Raw genomic sequence first — 18,331 nt, 5'->3', positions numbered from 1 at the left:
CCACATTGGTGTAGGTGATCAATTATTCTCTGATAAATATGAAATAACTATATTACCCGGAGTGCATTTTATCCCTAATGTTAAAGGCTGAGCAGAACTGTTCTTGTATAAAAGGCTACTATCAGTCTCTACACACCACAAACCATATCCAGGAGATAACATTACACACTAATTCAATCACAGCCCTCTTCAGTCTATTGCCACCTACACTTCCTTAAACCGTCACTTATGATGAGTCGATAATGGGCCGCCGTCGGATGAGAATCAGGAAGTGGTAAAGTATCAGTTTAAGCTGGTCCCAAACTGCAACCTCACCGCTGGCTGCCCCCAAATCCTACACACTGCACCTTTATTAAGAGATGTTAAGCTTTTGTACTTAGATATAATCATCGAATGCAAGTAAGTAGAATATGGTTCTGAATTCTAGTGAATTTATAAGCCTATACGTGTCTGAAAAAGGGCGATCGCTGATGAGTTCCTTAAAGACGATTAAATGTCACCACTACAACACACCAGTCATTGTGTGTAGTTCCTTATGGCTCAAACTTGTAATTCCTGTTGATCGTATTCACACTTTAAAAATCCTAAAAGTGGTGTTTGTTATGAACATTTTCTTTGCTTTGTACTGTATGATAAGATTTTTCTAATAAAACCACACTATACAAACATAAGGATTTCAAAAGTATTATCTGTATATCAGTGTAAAGACAAAGACAGAGTCGCCTTTCTAAACACTCAAGTGCGCAAGCACACACACACACACACACACACACACACACACACACACACACACACACACACACACACACACACAGGATTAGATTATACTGTAAGTGATCTATCTGGATGGAGGAATGAAGAAGATACAGAGAGGCAAATACCGAGAAAGGTGGCTGAAGAACTGGTCAAAAAGATTTGTATTGATTTTGATTTTGTATTTATGATGAGAGAGAGAGAGAGAGAGAGAGAGAGAGAGAGAGAGAGAGAGAGAGAGAGAGAGAGAGAGAGAGAGAGAGAGAGAGAGAGAGGGAAAGGCAGGCCTGATCTTTCCTCTGTCTTCTCATCATCATAATCATCATCATCCTCATTGGGTTAACTTCCATCATCATGTCCATCATTCTCGTTGTAAGGATTACATCTAGTGAAGCATTAGCCACAAAAGTCATGCCGGAAGACGTTGATGTGGATTATGAGACCACATTGCTGAAGCTAATGGCTAACCAAATAAACAAATGTCTTCCATTAAACAAATAGCATTAAATGCATTTGTAATAACCGAGATAATTAACACAAAGAGAGTGCACTTAGTGGATATAGATGTGAATATGTTTTGTGGTGGAAGATTTTGCACAGACAATCGTTAAGTAAGAATCAAAGGCTCTGAGTCAAGTATGTCTTTTCTCCGTTTATTTCCTTGCAAGGGAAAAAAGGGTCACAACAGCTACGTGGTCAGTAGACTGTCAAGAACCTCCTTTTCTTCCCAACACATCGAGGCAGTTCTTATACCTAAACTTAGATATCGGTGGCGTCAACAGAAACCGTTGACCATCTTGTTGAGTCTCTACAGCCAGGGTACTGGGAACACCTTGTCAATGTGAGACACATCAGTTCTTTGACCGTGTCCTTGCTCTCCCAACATGCTTAAACAAAGGTGGTCATAGACATAACAAACACTTTGTTCAGTCTCTACAGCTATGCCGCTGGAAACATCTAATCCAAGTGGGAGACATCAGTTCGTATGTCAGGGCCTTTGTGACCTAAGCACTTGCAACTAATAAACTGGTTATACGAATGAAGCATTTAAAAGGGTCACATATCATTTTCCCATTACATTCCACTCTTTTGATTACATAATAATCACAAACTATGCAATCAATTTAGAATGACCACTCTAAAAATTCACTAGCTGATATCTACCACATCAAATATCACAAAACATGAACATCTGGACATCGCTCACAAAACTTTTCCTGCCACAGAACAAAAACTCCCTAAAAAAACCCTCCGAAATGGGAAAATAGGAAGAAATCTGTTAGAAGATAAAGACTGTAAACCTTCTCACAGGATTTGAGCGTTACACCCCAGATGTCATGTGTACAGTATTGAAATAAAAAAGGAATGAGAACATGTTTAAATCACAATACCAGAACTTGATCCCCTTTCACACAATATCCTATATCTGACCCCGTTAGAAAAGCTGTTTTTGTGAGAATGTTATCTCTCATTGTTTTAGCAAGCTACTGTGAAACCAAAAACATTTAGAACACCAGGAATGCACACAGACAGTGTGTCACTATGTCACTATGCGTATGTGTCGAGGTCGTAAGTGTTCAGCTCGTCAAGGGAGTCCGAGTCACTGTTGGGGTTATTGTCAGAGTCGCGTCTAGGGAACAAGTTTGGTGGTGAGTCATCAGGTGACCCCAGGCTGTACATAGCCATTTGTTTCGCCAGGAGTTGGGCAATCGTATGACGGATCAATGGGATACCGCAAATTACGAATGCGAAGAGAACACAGAGGACAGTAGCTGCTTGTATTAGTGTTCCTTTCCATGAATACCACACCCGTGTGAGCCAATCTGGGGAGGGAGATTTGTCTCTTGTCATAGATTCCTGAAGTTTTGTCATGTTTTGTATCGCCTGATGGATTATGCCTTCGTCTTTGTCATTCTCAGGGATAAACGTACAGCAATATTCTCCTACGATAGCACAAACACCTCCTTGGGCAGCGGTCAATTGGTCTAGTACCATGCGGTTCTGCATGATCATTAAACGCATGGCGGTCATTTCCTCGCGAATACCCTTAAGGCCAGCTAGAGTCATGTTTACAAAGCTTTTGAAACGGTAATCAACGGTTTCAAGTCGTAGCGTGTTTTTTCCCACTCCTGTCCATGGAAACAGTCCCCACAAAACTTTAACTGACGTACTGGCGTGTTTGAACTCGTCAGGCACATCGCTGCCCCAGATTGAGTCGTGTGGCGCAAAATTGACTTCCGGGTTAAGGCCAGTGTCCAATGCGGCCATTCGTTTTGTTCGTTTGCTTGTCCCTGTTGTAGCTGTGAGAATAAAAGTATGATCAGTAACGCGAACAGGAGTACATATTCCGCTCCACTGAGGGGGGAGAGACACGCGGAGGGTGGTGCCACACAGCCACCATCCCTCGGTCACTGGATAAGTACCGTTCTTCCCAGGGAGGAAAGTGAAATGGAAAACAGAACAATTAACATTGGGCGGGCAATCTCGTGGATTTACTGGAGTGAAAGTCCAGCCAGAACACAACCATTTTTGGAGATGAATGGGCACTTTTGCGGCCCTTTCTGCAGTGCCCTTAGCTTGGCAAAAGCTCCTGTTGTGGTTTTTGGCGCAGTCGTTTCGGAAAGTTGGGAAATGGTCTTTATTGCAATTTAAATCATTAAACGCATGGTTTCCTGCAATGAGGATCGTGTCACACCTTGCAGGGTCTGTTTTCCCCACTGGATGTGTCCCATCACGAGCATAGCAGAGAGGAAACCGTGTTCGGCTTTCCTGAGCCTGGAGTGCGAATGTAGACGTTTGGTTAGCCGTGTATCGTTTGATATCGTGAGATTGTGCACAGTCCAAATCATCTATTGTTTCCCATGGGGATAACTCATAAATAAACAAAGAATCTTTGTCGCTATCGTTGGATATATACAGGACTATGGGGGGCACATACCACCCACTAACCGAGAGCCCGCAGAAACATCCTTCAGACTTCCCCAGGGGGGCTACGGCTAGCCGTGGTTGATTAGTGCTGATGGGTAGCGGAGAACATACGTAACAGTCGGAAGCATTTTCTTTTGTCGCTACGTGTTGAGCATAGCGCCACCACATATTTGCAGAATATTTGTTCAATGCGTTCATCCCATTTTCGAACCGGTTGTCTAGGCGGGTCAGTGCTCGCTTGGTGCGGTTGCGAATGGTCGAGTTAGAGTGAGTTGAGTTGTTGCGTCGGTCAAGTAAGTCGTCTAAATGTTTCTGGTGGAGGACAAAATATGGAATCAACACAAATAAAGTGACACCTGCAAATAAACACATGGTTACACGAGTCCCCCCCAGTCGTCTGAGGGGGTTCCATGAACGCTGTCGTTCCATGATAAGAGAGACCCACTCTTTAGGCAGCGGACTACGGAATCACAAAAAGATGCTGAGATTCAATGAAACTGAAGGAAGCAATAATATGAATAAAACTGTCGTGGCACAAACGACTACTGTGTCTATGTGGAGGGGTCCTGGCCGTGTTCTTCTTCTTGTGTTGGTCCGCAGGTACACGTTGGGATGTGGAGTCTGCCAACCTTCTTTCTTGTGAGGCATCCGCGTTGTAGACAGTCAACACAGATCACAATGCACTGTGTGTCTGTCGGTCAACTGCCCGTCCGTGGTCACTGGATCGGTGGTGTCGGTTGGATTGGATTGACACTTGTTGTGGAGGTAGGGTCGCCTGAGCCCACTGCTGGTACTGGATCTGGAACCTTCTTGCAATGGGATGCGTGGACCCAAGTTGCTCTTTCAGCTACTTTGACCGCTGTTTGGGTGACCAGGAGAATCTGGAATGGACCCTGCCACCGTTTAGCTTTCCAACTTTTCCTCCTGAAGTCCTTCACCACCACGAAGTCACCTGGTTGCAGTCGGTGTAGTGGACCCGTTGCTTCTCTTGGAAGTGCAGCTACAACCTGTTTTCTTACATCAGACAAAGTGGAAGACAGTCGAATGCAATAGGTTAACATGTCATTCTCGCACATTGTGGTGGAAGGGAGTGGTGTTCCTGGAGCTTCCACACCTATATGGGGAGGAACTGCGAAAAGGATTTCAAATGGGCTTAGGTTGCTGCGTGTTCGTTTCCTCATCCGCATGTACATCAGAACCAAGGGCAGTGCTTTTGTCCACGGTAGGCCTGTGTCTGTGCAACATTTGGCCAGTTTTGTTTTCAATGTTCCATTTTCTCTCTCTACCGCTCCCCCACTAGCTGGGTGGTATGCGCAGTGTGTTTTTAAGTCAATACCCAGGTATGCACTTAATTCTGTGATTGCTTGGTTGACAAAATGTGAACCATTGTCGCTAGAAATTTTGCTTGGGATTCCCCAGCGGGGAATGATCTCTGAAATCAAGGCTTTAGCCACTGTGGAGGCAGTCTGCTTACTGGAGGGAAACACCTCAACCCATTTGGACCACATGTCTACCATTACAAGACAGTGTTTCTTACCTTCCGATGGGGAGAGTTCCACAAAATCCATCATTACATGTTCAAATGGTCTTGCAGGCGGTGGATGTGCTGCATGATGTGACACCTGTACTGAACGACCTATATTGTGAGTTGCACATGTTATGCATGCTTGGCAGAACCTTTGTGCGTAAGCTGCAAAACCTTTTGTGAACCATGTTGCATCAATGATACTTAACATTCCCCCTTTTGACACATGGTCTAACCCATGAGTCAATTTCGCATAGTGAGGGAAGAAATGTTTAGGTAAGCATGGATTACCATTTGGACCATACCAGATGCCGTCTATGAATTTGGAGCCTGAGGAGGACCAAAAACGTCTCTCATCTGAAGTAGAGAGGGACTGCACGGCTGCAAGAGAGGAGGGAAGAGAACACATGGCAGGAACTGGGCGTGATGGTTTGGGAAGAGGACGTCTAGCAGCCGCTTTTGCAGCTAAGTCCGCTCGCTCATTCCCCTTTGCGATGTCGCCTGTGCCGGATGTGTGCGCTGCACATTTACAAACGGCAATAGCTGTGGGCAACAAAATGGCATCCAATAGTTCTGCTATCAGAGTGTGGTGTAACACTGGTTTGCCATCCGATTTGAGAAAATTTCTGTGTCTCCAGAGCGCGCCGAAATCATGAACCACGCCAAAAGCGTATCTGGAATCAGTGTGAATGGTTGTCGTTTTATCCTTAGCTAGTTTACAAGCTTCTGTTAGTGCGATTAATTCTGCTGCTTGGGCTGAGAGGTGACATGGAAGAGGGCCGGAACACAGAACAGTTGAGTCTGAAACAACAGAGAAATCCACAAGATTAGAACCAGTCAGGGGATCCCGTGAAGCAGATCCGTCAACATACATTACCATGTCACTGTTGAGCAGAGGTGTATCTGCGAGGTCTGGTCGAGGTGTGCACTGAGCTTCCAGCTCAGCCAAACAATTATGCTCCTCTCCATCCTCCGGAGTGGGGAGAAGAGATGCAGGATTGAGGACATTGCAGCGTTTTACTGTAACATTCGGCATGTCTAGGAGACATGTGTGATATCGAAGGTAACGCGCTGCAGACAAATGAGACGACTTCTGTTCGAGAAGAATCAGTGAAACCGAATGTGGAACCAATAATGTTAGCGTAGCATAGCCTACAATGTCACGAGAGGCTGTAAGAGCCTTTTCAGCAGCTGCCACAGCTCGAAGGCACTGTGGTAAGCCTGCTGCTACCGGATTGAGTTTTGCAGAGAAATAAGCTACTGGTCGTAGTTTATCGCCATGGGATTGTAGGAGCACTGATGTCACACATCCAGAACGTTCGTCAACGGTTTGTGTGAACGGTTTGTGAGGATCAGGTAGACCCAAAGTCGGAGGAACTTGTAACGCGCATTTCATGTCCGTGAAAGCTTGAGAGGCTGCAGGGAGCCACTGAATTTTATCATGCGCGCTGAGATTTTTTCCATGTATCAATGCGGACAGAGGTTGCTCGAGTTGGGAGTAATTTGGAATAAATGACCTACAGTAGGAACACATTCCCAAAAATGACATCATCTGTTTCTTGGTTTGTGGTTTTGGAAGTGTTACAATTGAGGCGATGCGTTTTGGTGATAGTGTCTTCCCTTCACCGGAAATGTTATGGCCTAGGAAATGAACGTTCTGTGAAACAAACTGTAGTTTGGATAGGCTGGCCTTGTGTCCTTCCGCTGCTAAGTGTTGAAGCAATTTGAGTGTGTCCTGTTCACACTGCTTTTGTGTTGGAGCTGCAATTAAACAGTCATCAACATACTGCAAAAGCGCTGTTCCTGGAGACAAAGTGAGGCTCTCCAAACTTTCCCTGAGTGCCTCGTTGTAGATCGTAGGTGATTCTGTGTAGCCCTGACACAAGCGTGTGAAAGTGTAAGGCTTGCCATTGAAATTAAACGCAAACCAAAACTGACTGTCAATGTCCACCGGGACACTGAAAAAAGCATTTGAGAGGTCAACCACGGAAAACCATCGAGCATCAGGTGGAACCTGTGCCATAATGGTGTAAGGGTTGGGAACATTTGGGGCTCGTGCGTGGACGGCTGCATTAACTGCTTTTAGGTCCTGCACGAAGCGCCACTCAGTTGGTTTGCCTGCATCTCAGATTTTTTTAACTGGAAAAATAGGTGTTCTTACCGGCGAGTCAGGACATGGAACAATGACTCCGGCCTTTAAGAGGGAGTTGAACACCGGTGTTATACCGTCAATGGCCTCTTGGCGCAGTGGGTATTGATGTTTGTGGGGATGGAAGTCTGATCGAGGAGTGATGACCACAGGTTGACATTTTTTGATGAGTCCCACGTCATATTTATGCGCTGCCCACAAGGTGTCTGGAACAGAACTGAGGGCAGGAGAAATAGAGGAGACATTAGTCAAAAATGTATCAGTGTGTGTGTCAGAAAATATGTTATTTTCATCCATGACATAAACAGATCTGAGAGCAGGTGTGCAAAATGCAAATGGCTGTTTAAAGAAGCCTGTCGACGGAGAGCGCATCACAAGTCGATCTGGTGTAGCCTCCCAATCTGTCAATGCCTCGCACGCTGCGACAAAGGGTCCCAAATCTCTCCATTGGTCTGTTGCTGCTTTAGACAGGGAGATGTGTGGGAAAGAAGAGTCCACATTAAAGAGGTGCTGCTGAGAGGGGGTGAGAGAAACGGAAACAGCACATTTAAGTGTGGACCAAAACAATGTCATACATGCAATTTGATCATTCAGATCCTGTAGAAATAATGCATCATATTGCTTATCTGGCCCATGTGACACATGAGCTGTGCAGTGGAGATATGAAGCATCCATGCACTCTGCCTCAGGCTGGACGCGTGATGCTGCCAGGTGGGACAGTTCTGATTGTGAGTCAATTGGAAGCCACCACTGGTACACAAACATTGGATCACTCATAACTGTATTTGCCATCTGGTCAATGGCTCTGCATCTCACCACTTGCAACCCTGTAGGAGTGGAGATGAGGCTAATGCCGAAGGAACACATGAGGTCTCTGCCCATTAGATTAATGGGACAGCAAGAGGACAGCAAAAAGGAATGTTTTACTGTGATGTCTGGTTCAGGGTCAGTTGAGTCAGTGTGTGTACTGGTCATAGGTGCCGTAAATCTCTCTACAATAGTCATCCCTGAAGCTCCTTGTGAGAAAACCTGTTTTCCACTAAGTTTCTGACCTGGAAAATACTTTTGTTGTATTACAGAATGTGTAGCCCCCGAATCAACCAAAAACGATAAAAGTTTCCCTTGAATTTTCACCATAGTGGTGGGCATATTTTCAAATGATTTTCCTGAAAACTTTGCGTATGTGTGTTTAAGTGAAAGCTTTTGTTGTGTTCTCAATTGCTCTGTGATGTCCACGAGAGCTTGTTGTTGCTCTGGTGTGTGTGTGTGAGTGTGCGTGTGCGTGCAGGGAGTTAGTGCAGAAAGCGTTTCTTCATTGCAGGCTGCGGTGTGTGTGTGTTTTACTTCCCTTATCATGTGAGGCCTCAGCATGGTTGCCGTCTCCCCCTCACATGCAGCCTCCTCCCCCTCCGCCTCACGTCAATCGGAATGTGCGTTGCCACCCCTTCCTCGTCTGGCCAGTCCACGCCCCCATCCTCTACGAGGTGCATTTTGTGGACATTCTCTGTGCCAATGTCCTTGTTCGCCACAGCGGAAACACGTATCATAGTCATTGGGTGGAGACAGCTGTGATCCCTCCTGGTTCCAGGAGGAGCGTCCCCTCGTCATATCCCGACCACGCCCCCTGAATCCGCCCCGTTGGTTGGGATCCCGTGAGCGGTCGTTTCTGGCAAGTTGAGTGACAGCTTGGAGCATAGTCAGTTGGGCGAGTTCAATCTGACGTGACCGCCTTTTCCCCTCGTGGTCAGTTCTCTCTATGTCCATGGATCGGATCGTTTCTTTACATCCGCGAGTCGCGAGTCTTCCATTCCAGCCACAGAGCGCTGCACATTCATTTTTATGTCGGGTAATAGTCCATTCATGAAAGCATTCTTCAGGTGTGATTCCCACGTCCCCAGAGCGTCTCCTAACGCGGCGGGTTGTGGAATGCCACTGTTAAGATTAAACACTGTGAGAAGTTTTTGGTAGTAATCATGGACGGACTCACCCGCTGCCTGCTTGCTATTGTTGATGGGAGTCATATCCACTTTGTCAGGGAACAATGTCTTTATGCCGTCGTTCAAAGCCGTGAGTGCGTCTCTCTACGGCTTATTTTGATTTGAACTCCATTCAACGTCGGCCGCACTGGTGTCTCCTGCAACCAGCTGGTTGAGCTTCTGGTAGTGAGTCGGACCCACGTGACTCATTAGAACACGTCGAATTTCAGCAAAGTTGGGCAGGAATTGCTTACAGAAGTCCATGAATGCTTCAGCAAACAGTCTTCCCGAGTGCTGTATCGGCGGGAGATGAGCCATTGCAGCTCTAATGTCTGTATCAGTCCAAGGCCGGAAAACAAGTATGGGACCTGAGTGTCCTGGTACTTGAATCATTGGGGTTTGGAGCACAGATTTTGCATCCGGGGGAACTCCCTCTGGGTCGAAAGAGAGGGAAAAAACATCTGATGTAGATGGTTGCTCTGCAATCAGTTTGTTGATGGCAGAAGTGTCCCCTCCGGTTGCTCCTGGAGAGCGAGATCGAGTGAGGAGAGCAGCCTGTCTCTTTTCCTCCTCTTCGCCGAGGAGTCGTTCCTGTGCTGCTTTCTCTGCCGCTTCCTTTTCCTCCCTCTGCCGGGTGTAGTGAACTTTGATATGTGCTCCTGCAGACGGAGGTTGCTGGTTCGCAGATAAGGCAGGGTACGGTGGTGGGCATGTGTTGAGGAGAGGGCCGCCAGCCCCTGTGAGACTCGGATACAAGGGAGAAGAAGCACATCGGTCATTTTGTTCAATAACATTTGGATCTGTTTTTTCAACCAATGTGGTTTTTGCACATGTCAATTCTTTAGCCATTTGTTTCCTTTCTCTACATCCACATTCATCCTCCCACCATTTTAACCATTTACTTTGTTTCTCAATGTTCTCCAAGTCTTTGCCTTTTATCACCCTCTGAGATTTTATACCCTTCTCTTTTCCCTCTAAGCCTGTTCGTAACATGTTCAGTTTTATTCTACTGAAAGAACCATTTGCAGGGAACCCAAAATCTTTTGACCACTCGGGCAAAAACTCTAGAGATTGATCTCCATATTTCCTTCTCATCAGATCCACAATGGGTCCCTCCGGAGAACCCATTTCCTTTTTACCTTTACCGTGTACACCACCCATCTTTCAGGCGTGGTGAAGTATACTTTTTATTACTTAAAATATAGTCGTCACTATAAGTCTTGATTTTCTTTTACGTAGGAAAAATACAAGTTAAAACCCAACCAGAACTATTGGTTAATAAATATAGGTCAAGGGCGCAAATATCTGTTTTCAGACTTCTGTCCGAAAACCCCGATATTGTTCCTGTCTTCCTGTTAGGTCAAGGGCTGAGATTTTGCGACTTCAGTGAACTCTCAAAATCCCTCCTATCTTCCCCTTCGGTCAAGGGTCACAATTGTCAATTGCCCCTGTCTTCCCCTTTGGTCAAGGGTCACAATTATGCGTTTTCAGAGTGTTAGTCTGAATACAATCGTAATACGCAAATTGCTCCCTGTCTTCCCCCTTTTAGGTCAAGGGTCACAACAATGCGACGCAAATTGCCCCTGTCTTCCCCCTTGGTCAAGGGTCACAATTATGCGATTTTCAGATAGTTAGTCTGAATACAATCGTAAATGCGCACATTGCTCCCTGTCTTCCTCAGTAAAAAGTTGGATGCTGATGAACCGGAAATACTGTACAATTACTCTTTTTATACACATTTTTCAAATAACCGGATAAAAAGACAAGTTATCATCATTAGAAGCCCAATCAAATAACCGAAATTTGGATTTTCTAAGAAGAGAGAGAAAAAATAATTTAAAAAAAATCCCAAAGTACTAAATACCCATCTTTGTAATCTGTTATCACCCGTTATAATTCAGGAAGCCCCGTTTGAAAATCAGAATATCAACTTCTTACCCGATTCGTGTGAAAATCTTCCTCATCGGATCGTGTTGAAGCCAATCAGGTCTCTTTTGGTCGCCGGTCCCCTCTCTCTGAGTGTGATGAGGTATAGGGCAGAATCACGTTTGGTGGATCCTGAAGGGGCCCCTTCCCGGACGTCCTCGGAGTCCCGACGGAGCTTCAAACGATCCCACTTCTGACACCAAATTGTGGTGGAAGATTTGCACAGACAATCGTTAAGTAAGAATCAAAGGCTCTGAGTCAAGTATGTCTTTTCTCCGTTTATTTCCTTGCAAGGGAAAAAAGGGTCACAACAGCTACGTGGTCAGTAGACTGTCAAGAACCTCCTTTTCTTCCCAACACATCGAGGCAGTTCTTATACCTAAACTTAGATATCGGTGGCGTCAACAGAAACCGTTAACCATCTTGTTGAGTCTCTACAGCCAGGGTACTGGGAACACCTTGTCAATGTGAGACACATCAGTTCTTTGACCGTATCCTTGCTCTCCCAACATGCTTAAACAAAGGTGGTCATAGACATAACAAACACTTTGTTCAGTCTCTACAGCTATGCCGCTGGAAACATCTAATCCAAGTGGGAGACATCAGTTCGTATGTCAGGGCCTTTGTGACCTAAGCACTTGCAACTAATAAACTGGTTATACGAATGAAGCATTTAAAAGGGTCACATATCATTTTCCCATTACAGTTTACTGTGTGTCTCCTTAAACCTCAAGCAACAGCTCAATACTGGAAAATAAATGTCAGTGTCAATCGCATGTCGGACTGTGCGACCACAAGCCACTTTGATTAAACAATATTATTAACTATATTGCATCCTAGTGCACCGATTAATGAGTATTGCTGGTTACATGGATGAATGAAAATGCATCTGCGTGTAGTCAACAGTTTGTTTGCGATGTTGGGCTACGCGAAATAAAATGAATTCAATTGTGGTTAACACACTCCCATTGAGCCAGGATGATTTATTCATGTTCATTAATTCACTTGTCTTCTAATGGTATACGCGTTTGTCTAGCATACAAACGTTCCATTGTGTGTTGACGCTAAAAGTGTATATAGGCAAATAAATAAATTTTTTTGGTTTGACAACGAAAACAGGAGAAAATGGTATTTCCGTATTTTAATTCTATCGTTTAAACGGTAAAACACTAGCATAAGATCCACACAGACCTGGTCCAAACACGGTTAAACCGTGTACTTTCAACTCTAGAATTGCAATCTTAAGGCAGCAGCAGCAAACACATTTATTGACTTTACGAGGTATTTTAACTAACTTAAAATATTACAGAATATGTCAAAGCCACAATAGCTCAATGTCACCACACAGAGCTTGGTGCTGCTTCCTCCTGCTCCATAAAACACAACTAAATGTGAAGTTAGTTTATATTAACACCGCTAAACAAAAGGAGCAAAGCAACTGTGGCAATGCTAAGAAGGAAGATCTGTATTTTACTATTAAAGCCAACCACGCCACCAAGGGAATTTCACCCCAGGAATTAACAAGGACCACCAGTCTGAGGTCAATGACAGGACACAGGTTCGGACAACACAGGACGTTATTCTATAAAAAAAAGTATACAAGTTTATTTTAATATCAAATTATAATAAAAAAAAACTAATGTTCCACCACACGTGAAAAACAAAACAAACCACACACCAACTATTGACAGCGAGGTGCACTGCAACGAAAAAATGAAGGGAACCACCACCACCGGGATCAGCCAGTCACTCCTACCAGTGGCACCAACCGCTCCTGTTCATCAAAACAAAAGAAATAGCAACCATTAATAACAAAATACCGGCCAGGAGGCCCACACACACACACACAAAGAAATGCATGATTAAATCACTATAGGCCTACAGACAGCCCAGCCCAGACAGAACAGCAGTGTGGGGGGGGGGGGGGGTCCCGCACTGTTTAGAGGGCCGCTTCAGCAGGTGAGCCACTGGCGGGACGTAGAAGCTTTAGTGCTCCTGCGCCAGGGTGGTGGCACCACACAGACGCCGCTTTAGAGTAGGAATTGGATGCTACGCCTAAGGGGGATATGCCACACAACCAAGTTCAGTTCCTTTGTGTATTTATTCTTGACGTTTGTGGCTTCACTGGACTTAAAGCGATATTTCAGGTTCCATCCATTTCTGTTCATAATATTCAGACCGTTCTGCCGTTGTGTATGTGTTATACATGTGTGTTGGTGCATTGATGGACCCCTGGGGGCTCCAGGTGAGGTCGGGGGCAGCAGGACAGAGTAAACGTTTTATATCGTTTCATACAGTATCTTTACAGTATCTTTTTCACCTCTTATATGTATTTAAAAACACGACATCCTACGTCACGTAACTTTACGCCATTTTATAAACTAAGATGTGATATTATATTATAACAATTCAAATATTTAGATATTGGAGTGAATTCTATTACTTCACGTTACAGTTAAAATTGAACTATTCCGCGCTGCCGGATCAAACGCCTCCGTCCTGAATAAATGAAATGCTCGTTGGCCCGCACTGCATTCTGGGATATGCTGATATGATCAGATGTGTCCCACATCGGCTGCGGAAGGGCTTCGTTCCTCGGCCGCGTCACGAGGAGCCGACGCAACGCGACGGCCGAGTCGCAGCCAAAGTGACGTATGCGGTCCACGAACGCGTCCTACCCAGAAGCAGTCCACCGGAACTGAGACAGGTCTTTGTTGTGGCTGCAGACGAACGCAGCGAGCAGGCTAAACCGTCTGCTAATTGTGTCGTGTGAGTAACGCGGTGAGTAGAAGTTGACGGAGAGGAAAGCCAGAAGAGAGCGCTACTTTACCCACGCGGGACACGTTCGCCCACTGCCGAAACGCCCAAACGTAACGTTACGCTAGATTCAAGACCGTGTGTGCAGCGATCAGTGTCGGGTCCTCGAGCCGTGTGGGGGGTAACAGGGATCGGTGTGGCGAGGAAGTCACTGGGTGGTTCACGTTATCAGTAAAATACCATGTAGTAGTTCATGTGTCTGTTCAGTGTGTTCCACCTTGATATGAAATAGCAAAGTCACTGTTTACATCACAGTAAAGACTTTGCCCAGACATGTTTTTGAACTAAAACTAAAATGGACTAAATGGCTGATGGCTCCATGGACATCATGTGATAATTAATTCTAGCTTCACGATGGTTTATTATTAAAGCCACAGTGTGTTGACTCAGCAGCATCTACTGGTGAGGTTATAAGACTGCAACCAGCTGAAGACCCTTCGAGTTACCATGACGACACTCCAGATGCTTCACGCTCAGTCAGAGACAATGGAGACTGACGCTTAGAGTCAGTTTCCTATTTGTTTGCAGATGCTCTTTGTGTCCAAACCATTCACAATATCTCTTATTTTCTAGTTGCATCAAATAGACGTGACAACATTAATCACCAAGCCGCCATTTGTGCATACTTGTCAACATCAAAAAAATGTAACTTATTCAATTATTTGATGTAGATGTAGTTTTTGTTTGTGTAGAAAAGCTGAAATATATATATATACATTTTTTTTGTTCTACTGACTGATTTAAGATGACAAATAACAGGTGGGGCGAATAACTTTCCTCCCAACACACTCCAACTAGTCTCCTCACGCCAAAGAATTCACCGGACTACAAACAGCCAGGTTGAGTAAAGTGTTTGCCTCTGTGTTTGTTCTAGATCAGTCACCATGACAACCAAGGGAGGACTGATAACGGATTCATTCAAGGTGGTGAAGAAAGCAGGGAATAGGCCGAAACGAGAGAAGAGGCCCAGTGCTCCACCGGCGCAGGAAGGTGAAGAGCAGCGCCATGTCTGTGGGTGTTGTACTGCAATAAGGCCGTTGCAATACACATCTCAATCCCCAACATATTTCCATTGACTTATCTTAAAATTTTACAGTGTATAAACATGTCATTTCTATGTGACATCATGTGACTGATGGCGATTGTAATTCACTATGTAAATTAGCTAATTTATTGACAAAGCAGTGTTAACTTCCTTTGGTATTCAATGAAAGCTATTGGTCATTTCAGCTGTTTTTTATTGAAACCAAATGCCTTTTGGATATAATTGGATGTTTCATTTTAAATCCAAAGTTCCGTTGAATATTCTGAATGTTAGAGCAGGATTGTGATCCAGTAGCATTGAATCTTCTCTGGATCGTTTTGTTGGAGCAGAGCCGCAAACTGCAACGATCCAAGAGGAGGAGAACTGGCAGAGACTGCGGCAGTTTGATCTGGACTGGAGCTTTGGGCCGTGCACAGGTCGGTACCACACCTAACCACGTATGCACTGGGGAAGATAAAAAGGTTCATCGTACCATCCGTCTCCCTGCAGGAATCAGCAGGCTACAGAGATGGCAGAGAGCCAAGCTTCATGGTCTGAGCCCCCCAGAGGAGATCAGAGACCTGCTGCTGCAGACACACGCTGAGTACAACCTTAGGTAACACACACACACACACACACACATACACTGGTGGTGCCCAGAGTATTAAAAAAACACTGTACAATGCTCACCGTGTCATCCACCAGCACAAGCAATATTCGTAGTGAGTGTTCTATTTCCTATAATGGCACCCTCATGGGCATACGCAACACTAGGTAGAAGGTAGTGGCGGGTGGTGTGAATAAAAAGTAGTATACATAATGTTTAAAAATAGTGACCATCCCCTGAGCCTGCTCTCCGCTGAGGATAGCACATGTTTAGATAGATGTTTTTCTGGCTGGTCCAGTGTGGATGAACCGTGTTGGGGAGAAACTCACAGTTCCCAATTCTGTTAAGACATTTTTTTGTGGAAGTCAAGGTGAAAGGAAATAGTATCTAGTTGAAAAGTTGAAAATGGGACTGATGCACTGTCCAAGCTCCCCTTTTGTATTATTGATAACAGTGATGTGGCTGTTTTATGTGTGTTTCATGTTACATTTGATTCATAACAGTAGCAGTTGGACAGAACAACCGTTGCATTGTACAATCAACCTAGATAATGAACAAAGTCATTGTTTCCGGTGAATGTTGCATCACAGATCACTTTAGCAATAATTTTTAGACAAATATTTTTCTGTATTTCTTAATGTTTGACAAGTGTACAACCTCAATGAGGTTATTTCCTTTAGTGTGCCAGACCCACCTGGTAAACTCTGTATTACAAAAAAACAGGGACTTTTGCCATCAGCTGACGACGCTGCTTCTTTTCCGTCAGCTTTCCCACAATCCCCCGGTTTCTATTGAAACAGGATTTTAGGGCTGTTTTCTCATCAAATGAAAGCAATCAGCAAGGCGGAGTACTAAACTATAACCCAAGACGGAGTATCCAACAGTATCAATATGAAAGGACTGTAGGTTTTTTATATATCTGCATTTTTGAAGTAATATTGTAAAGTATGATATCTACGGAAAATATCTGCTTTTCCTGCATGTCCTTCCTGTCATACAGTCTTCATGCGTGTTTTCGCTGCGCTAGGAGCAAGGGGCAATTGTTGATTAAATAAACAAATGTGTGACATCCAATTTAACTGATCAGCGGCCTTAAATAGACTCAGTCTGGGGCAACATTGGTTTGGCCCCTAGCTTGGCGTTCTCGTCAAGGTTGCTATCAACAGGCGGGTGACATTCTGGAGGAAGTAGAGAACACGGATTTTATCGCCATTCAAGCAGGCGAGACGACTGACATATATACAGTACTTATTATTGGGGCTGCCAACATAAACGCGGTAATCTGTGCGATTAATGTGGCCGAGATTAATGCAACAAAATATTTTAACGTTGTTGACGTAAGTTTGTTTACCTGAAGTTGACCGCGGAAAGGAAATGACCGCTAGCTGGAGTTAGTTACATTAAGATGGGGAGAGAGCTTTTTGCATTGTAAGTAAAACATACTGCGGAGACCTGTGCGGAGGAATCACTCCACGCCTCGAACAGAAGGGGGGTGAGTGGCAGACAGACCACTTTACGCACCTCTATGCTAAGCTAGCTGCTGGGATACTTTTATCTCAATATCTAATGTTACTCTGTGCGGCACACAGTCTGCAGAGAACCACCACTGTGTCCCTATAGTACCGTGGTTTGAAAACGTCCTCGCTAAATGTGGGGAGATTGGTGGCACTTCAAACACAACCGTTAAATGACGTTAAGAGTAAAGTGCACGAGGACAACAGGAAGAATCGCTTGTTCAACATGTTCCACCCGGTGGAATTCTGCCTCCAAGATGATCAAATGATCTCTGACAGAGATCCATATTAACAAAGCGGGCCTTCATATGTTTGTGACGATTGTGTTCTTTCTCTTTCAGCCTGTGGAGTTCATATCCTTTGTGAAGAAGAAGCTGTAAGAAGAAGAAATATAATGCAAACAAAAGTCAAGCTAATCATATAACTCCCCAAATCACAGACGTGTCTCGTAGAGGGATTCACCTTAATCCCGGAGCCGCAAAAGAAGACTACAAAAAAAACTTTACCGGGGTAAAGTATTCAAATAGCAAACCTGAAGGGTTTGCTTTTTGAGCAAAAGCAGCCGAGAAGGGCTTAGCAATGACAAAACAATTCTCCTTTGTGTTTTCCTCTCCATGCAAAGTATTTATTCACATTTTTTATTAAAGAAGGAATTCTACAAAAAATACTGACTCCTTCTATCTTACAATGTGTAATGGAGTGAGCGGTTAACAGACTGTCGACTCAAATTAAATAAACGACAATGGGCTGCACATTCAGATTATTTGATACCGTCTGTTATCTCCCATGTGATCTTCACACTGACATACATTTAACTCAGTCTATTTATATCTGACCTAATATAACACCGCGGATATATGAGGTTGAGACTGAGTGAGTGAACGTGGTCTCCAAAAGGTGCACACATCAAACGATCAGTTCGTTATGTTCTGTGTTAAAGTGATGGAATGCAGAAGGGGATATGGTTATTTGAATATTTTCCAAATGATAACACTCATACAACGTCTTGTAACATAAAGCTAGTGTTTATCTGTTGAGACTGCAATTTCCAGGCCACACCGGTTTTCCGAAAAGGTGTTATCTCATCAAATATGTGCTATGAACAACCCAAT

General features: G+C 44.4%; 1 protein-coding gene and 3 long non-coding RNA genes across 4 annotated transcripts; 1 reads left to right on the top strand and 3 right to left on the bottom strand.

The window, feature by feature from the left end:
• Window positions 1-1,392: 1,392 nt before the first annotated feature.
• Window positions 1,393-5,359, bottom strand: LOC144383209 (uncharacterized). Its single transcript, XR_013450595.1, has 2 exons — window positions 5,219-5,359; window positions 1,393-4,695 (listed from the first exon to the last, which is right to left on the bottom strand). It is a non-coding gene; the product is annotated as an uncharacterized LOC144383209 (long non-coding RNA).
• Window positions 5,360-5,497: 138 nt separating this feature from the next.
• LOC144383208 (uncharacterized) lies at window positions 5,498-6,224 on the bottom strand. The gene is made up of 2 exons (XR_013450594.1): window positions 6,084-6,224; window positions 5,498-6,007 (listed from the first exon to the last, which is right to left on the bottom strand). It is a non-coding gene; the product is annotated as an uncharacterized LOC144383208 (long non-coding RNA).
• Window positions 6,225-11,522: 5,298 nt separating this feature from the next.
• On the bottom strand, window positions 11,523-14,219 carry LOC120824900 (uncharacterized). Its single transcript, XR_005713060.2, has 2 exons — window positions 14,088-14,219; window positions 11,523-13,031 (listed from the first exon to the last, which is right to left on the bottom strand). It is a non-coding gene; the product is annotated as an uncharacterized LOC120824900 (long non-coding RNA).
• Window positions 13,792-17,884, top strand: pold4 (DNA polymerase delta 4, accessory subunit). Its single transcript, XM_040186056.2, has 5 exons — window positions 13,792-14,026; window positions 14,949-15,064; window positions 15,449-15,535; window positions 15,609-15,714; window positions 17,561-17,884. The coding sequence occupies exons 1-5, from the start codon at window positions 13,809-13,811 to the stop codon at window positions 17,583-17,585; spliced, it is 552 nt and encodes a 183-aa protein (XP_040041990.2). The 5' UTR covers window positions 13,792-13,808; the 3' UTR covers window positions 17,586-17,884.
• Window positions 17,885-18,331: the final 447 nt, after the last annotated feature.

This window comes from Gasterosteus aculeatus, chromosome 9 (genome assembly GCF_964276395.1).
Source record: "Gasterosteus aculeatus chromosome 9, fGasAcu3.hap1.1, whole genome shotgun sequence".
Classification (NCBI taxonomy): domain Eukaryota; kingdom Metazoa; phylum Chordata; class Actinopteri; order Perciformes; family Gasterosteidae; genus Gasterosteus; species Gasterosteus aculeatus.
This window is presented reverse-complemented; position numbering and strand designations above follow the sequence as displayed.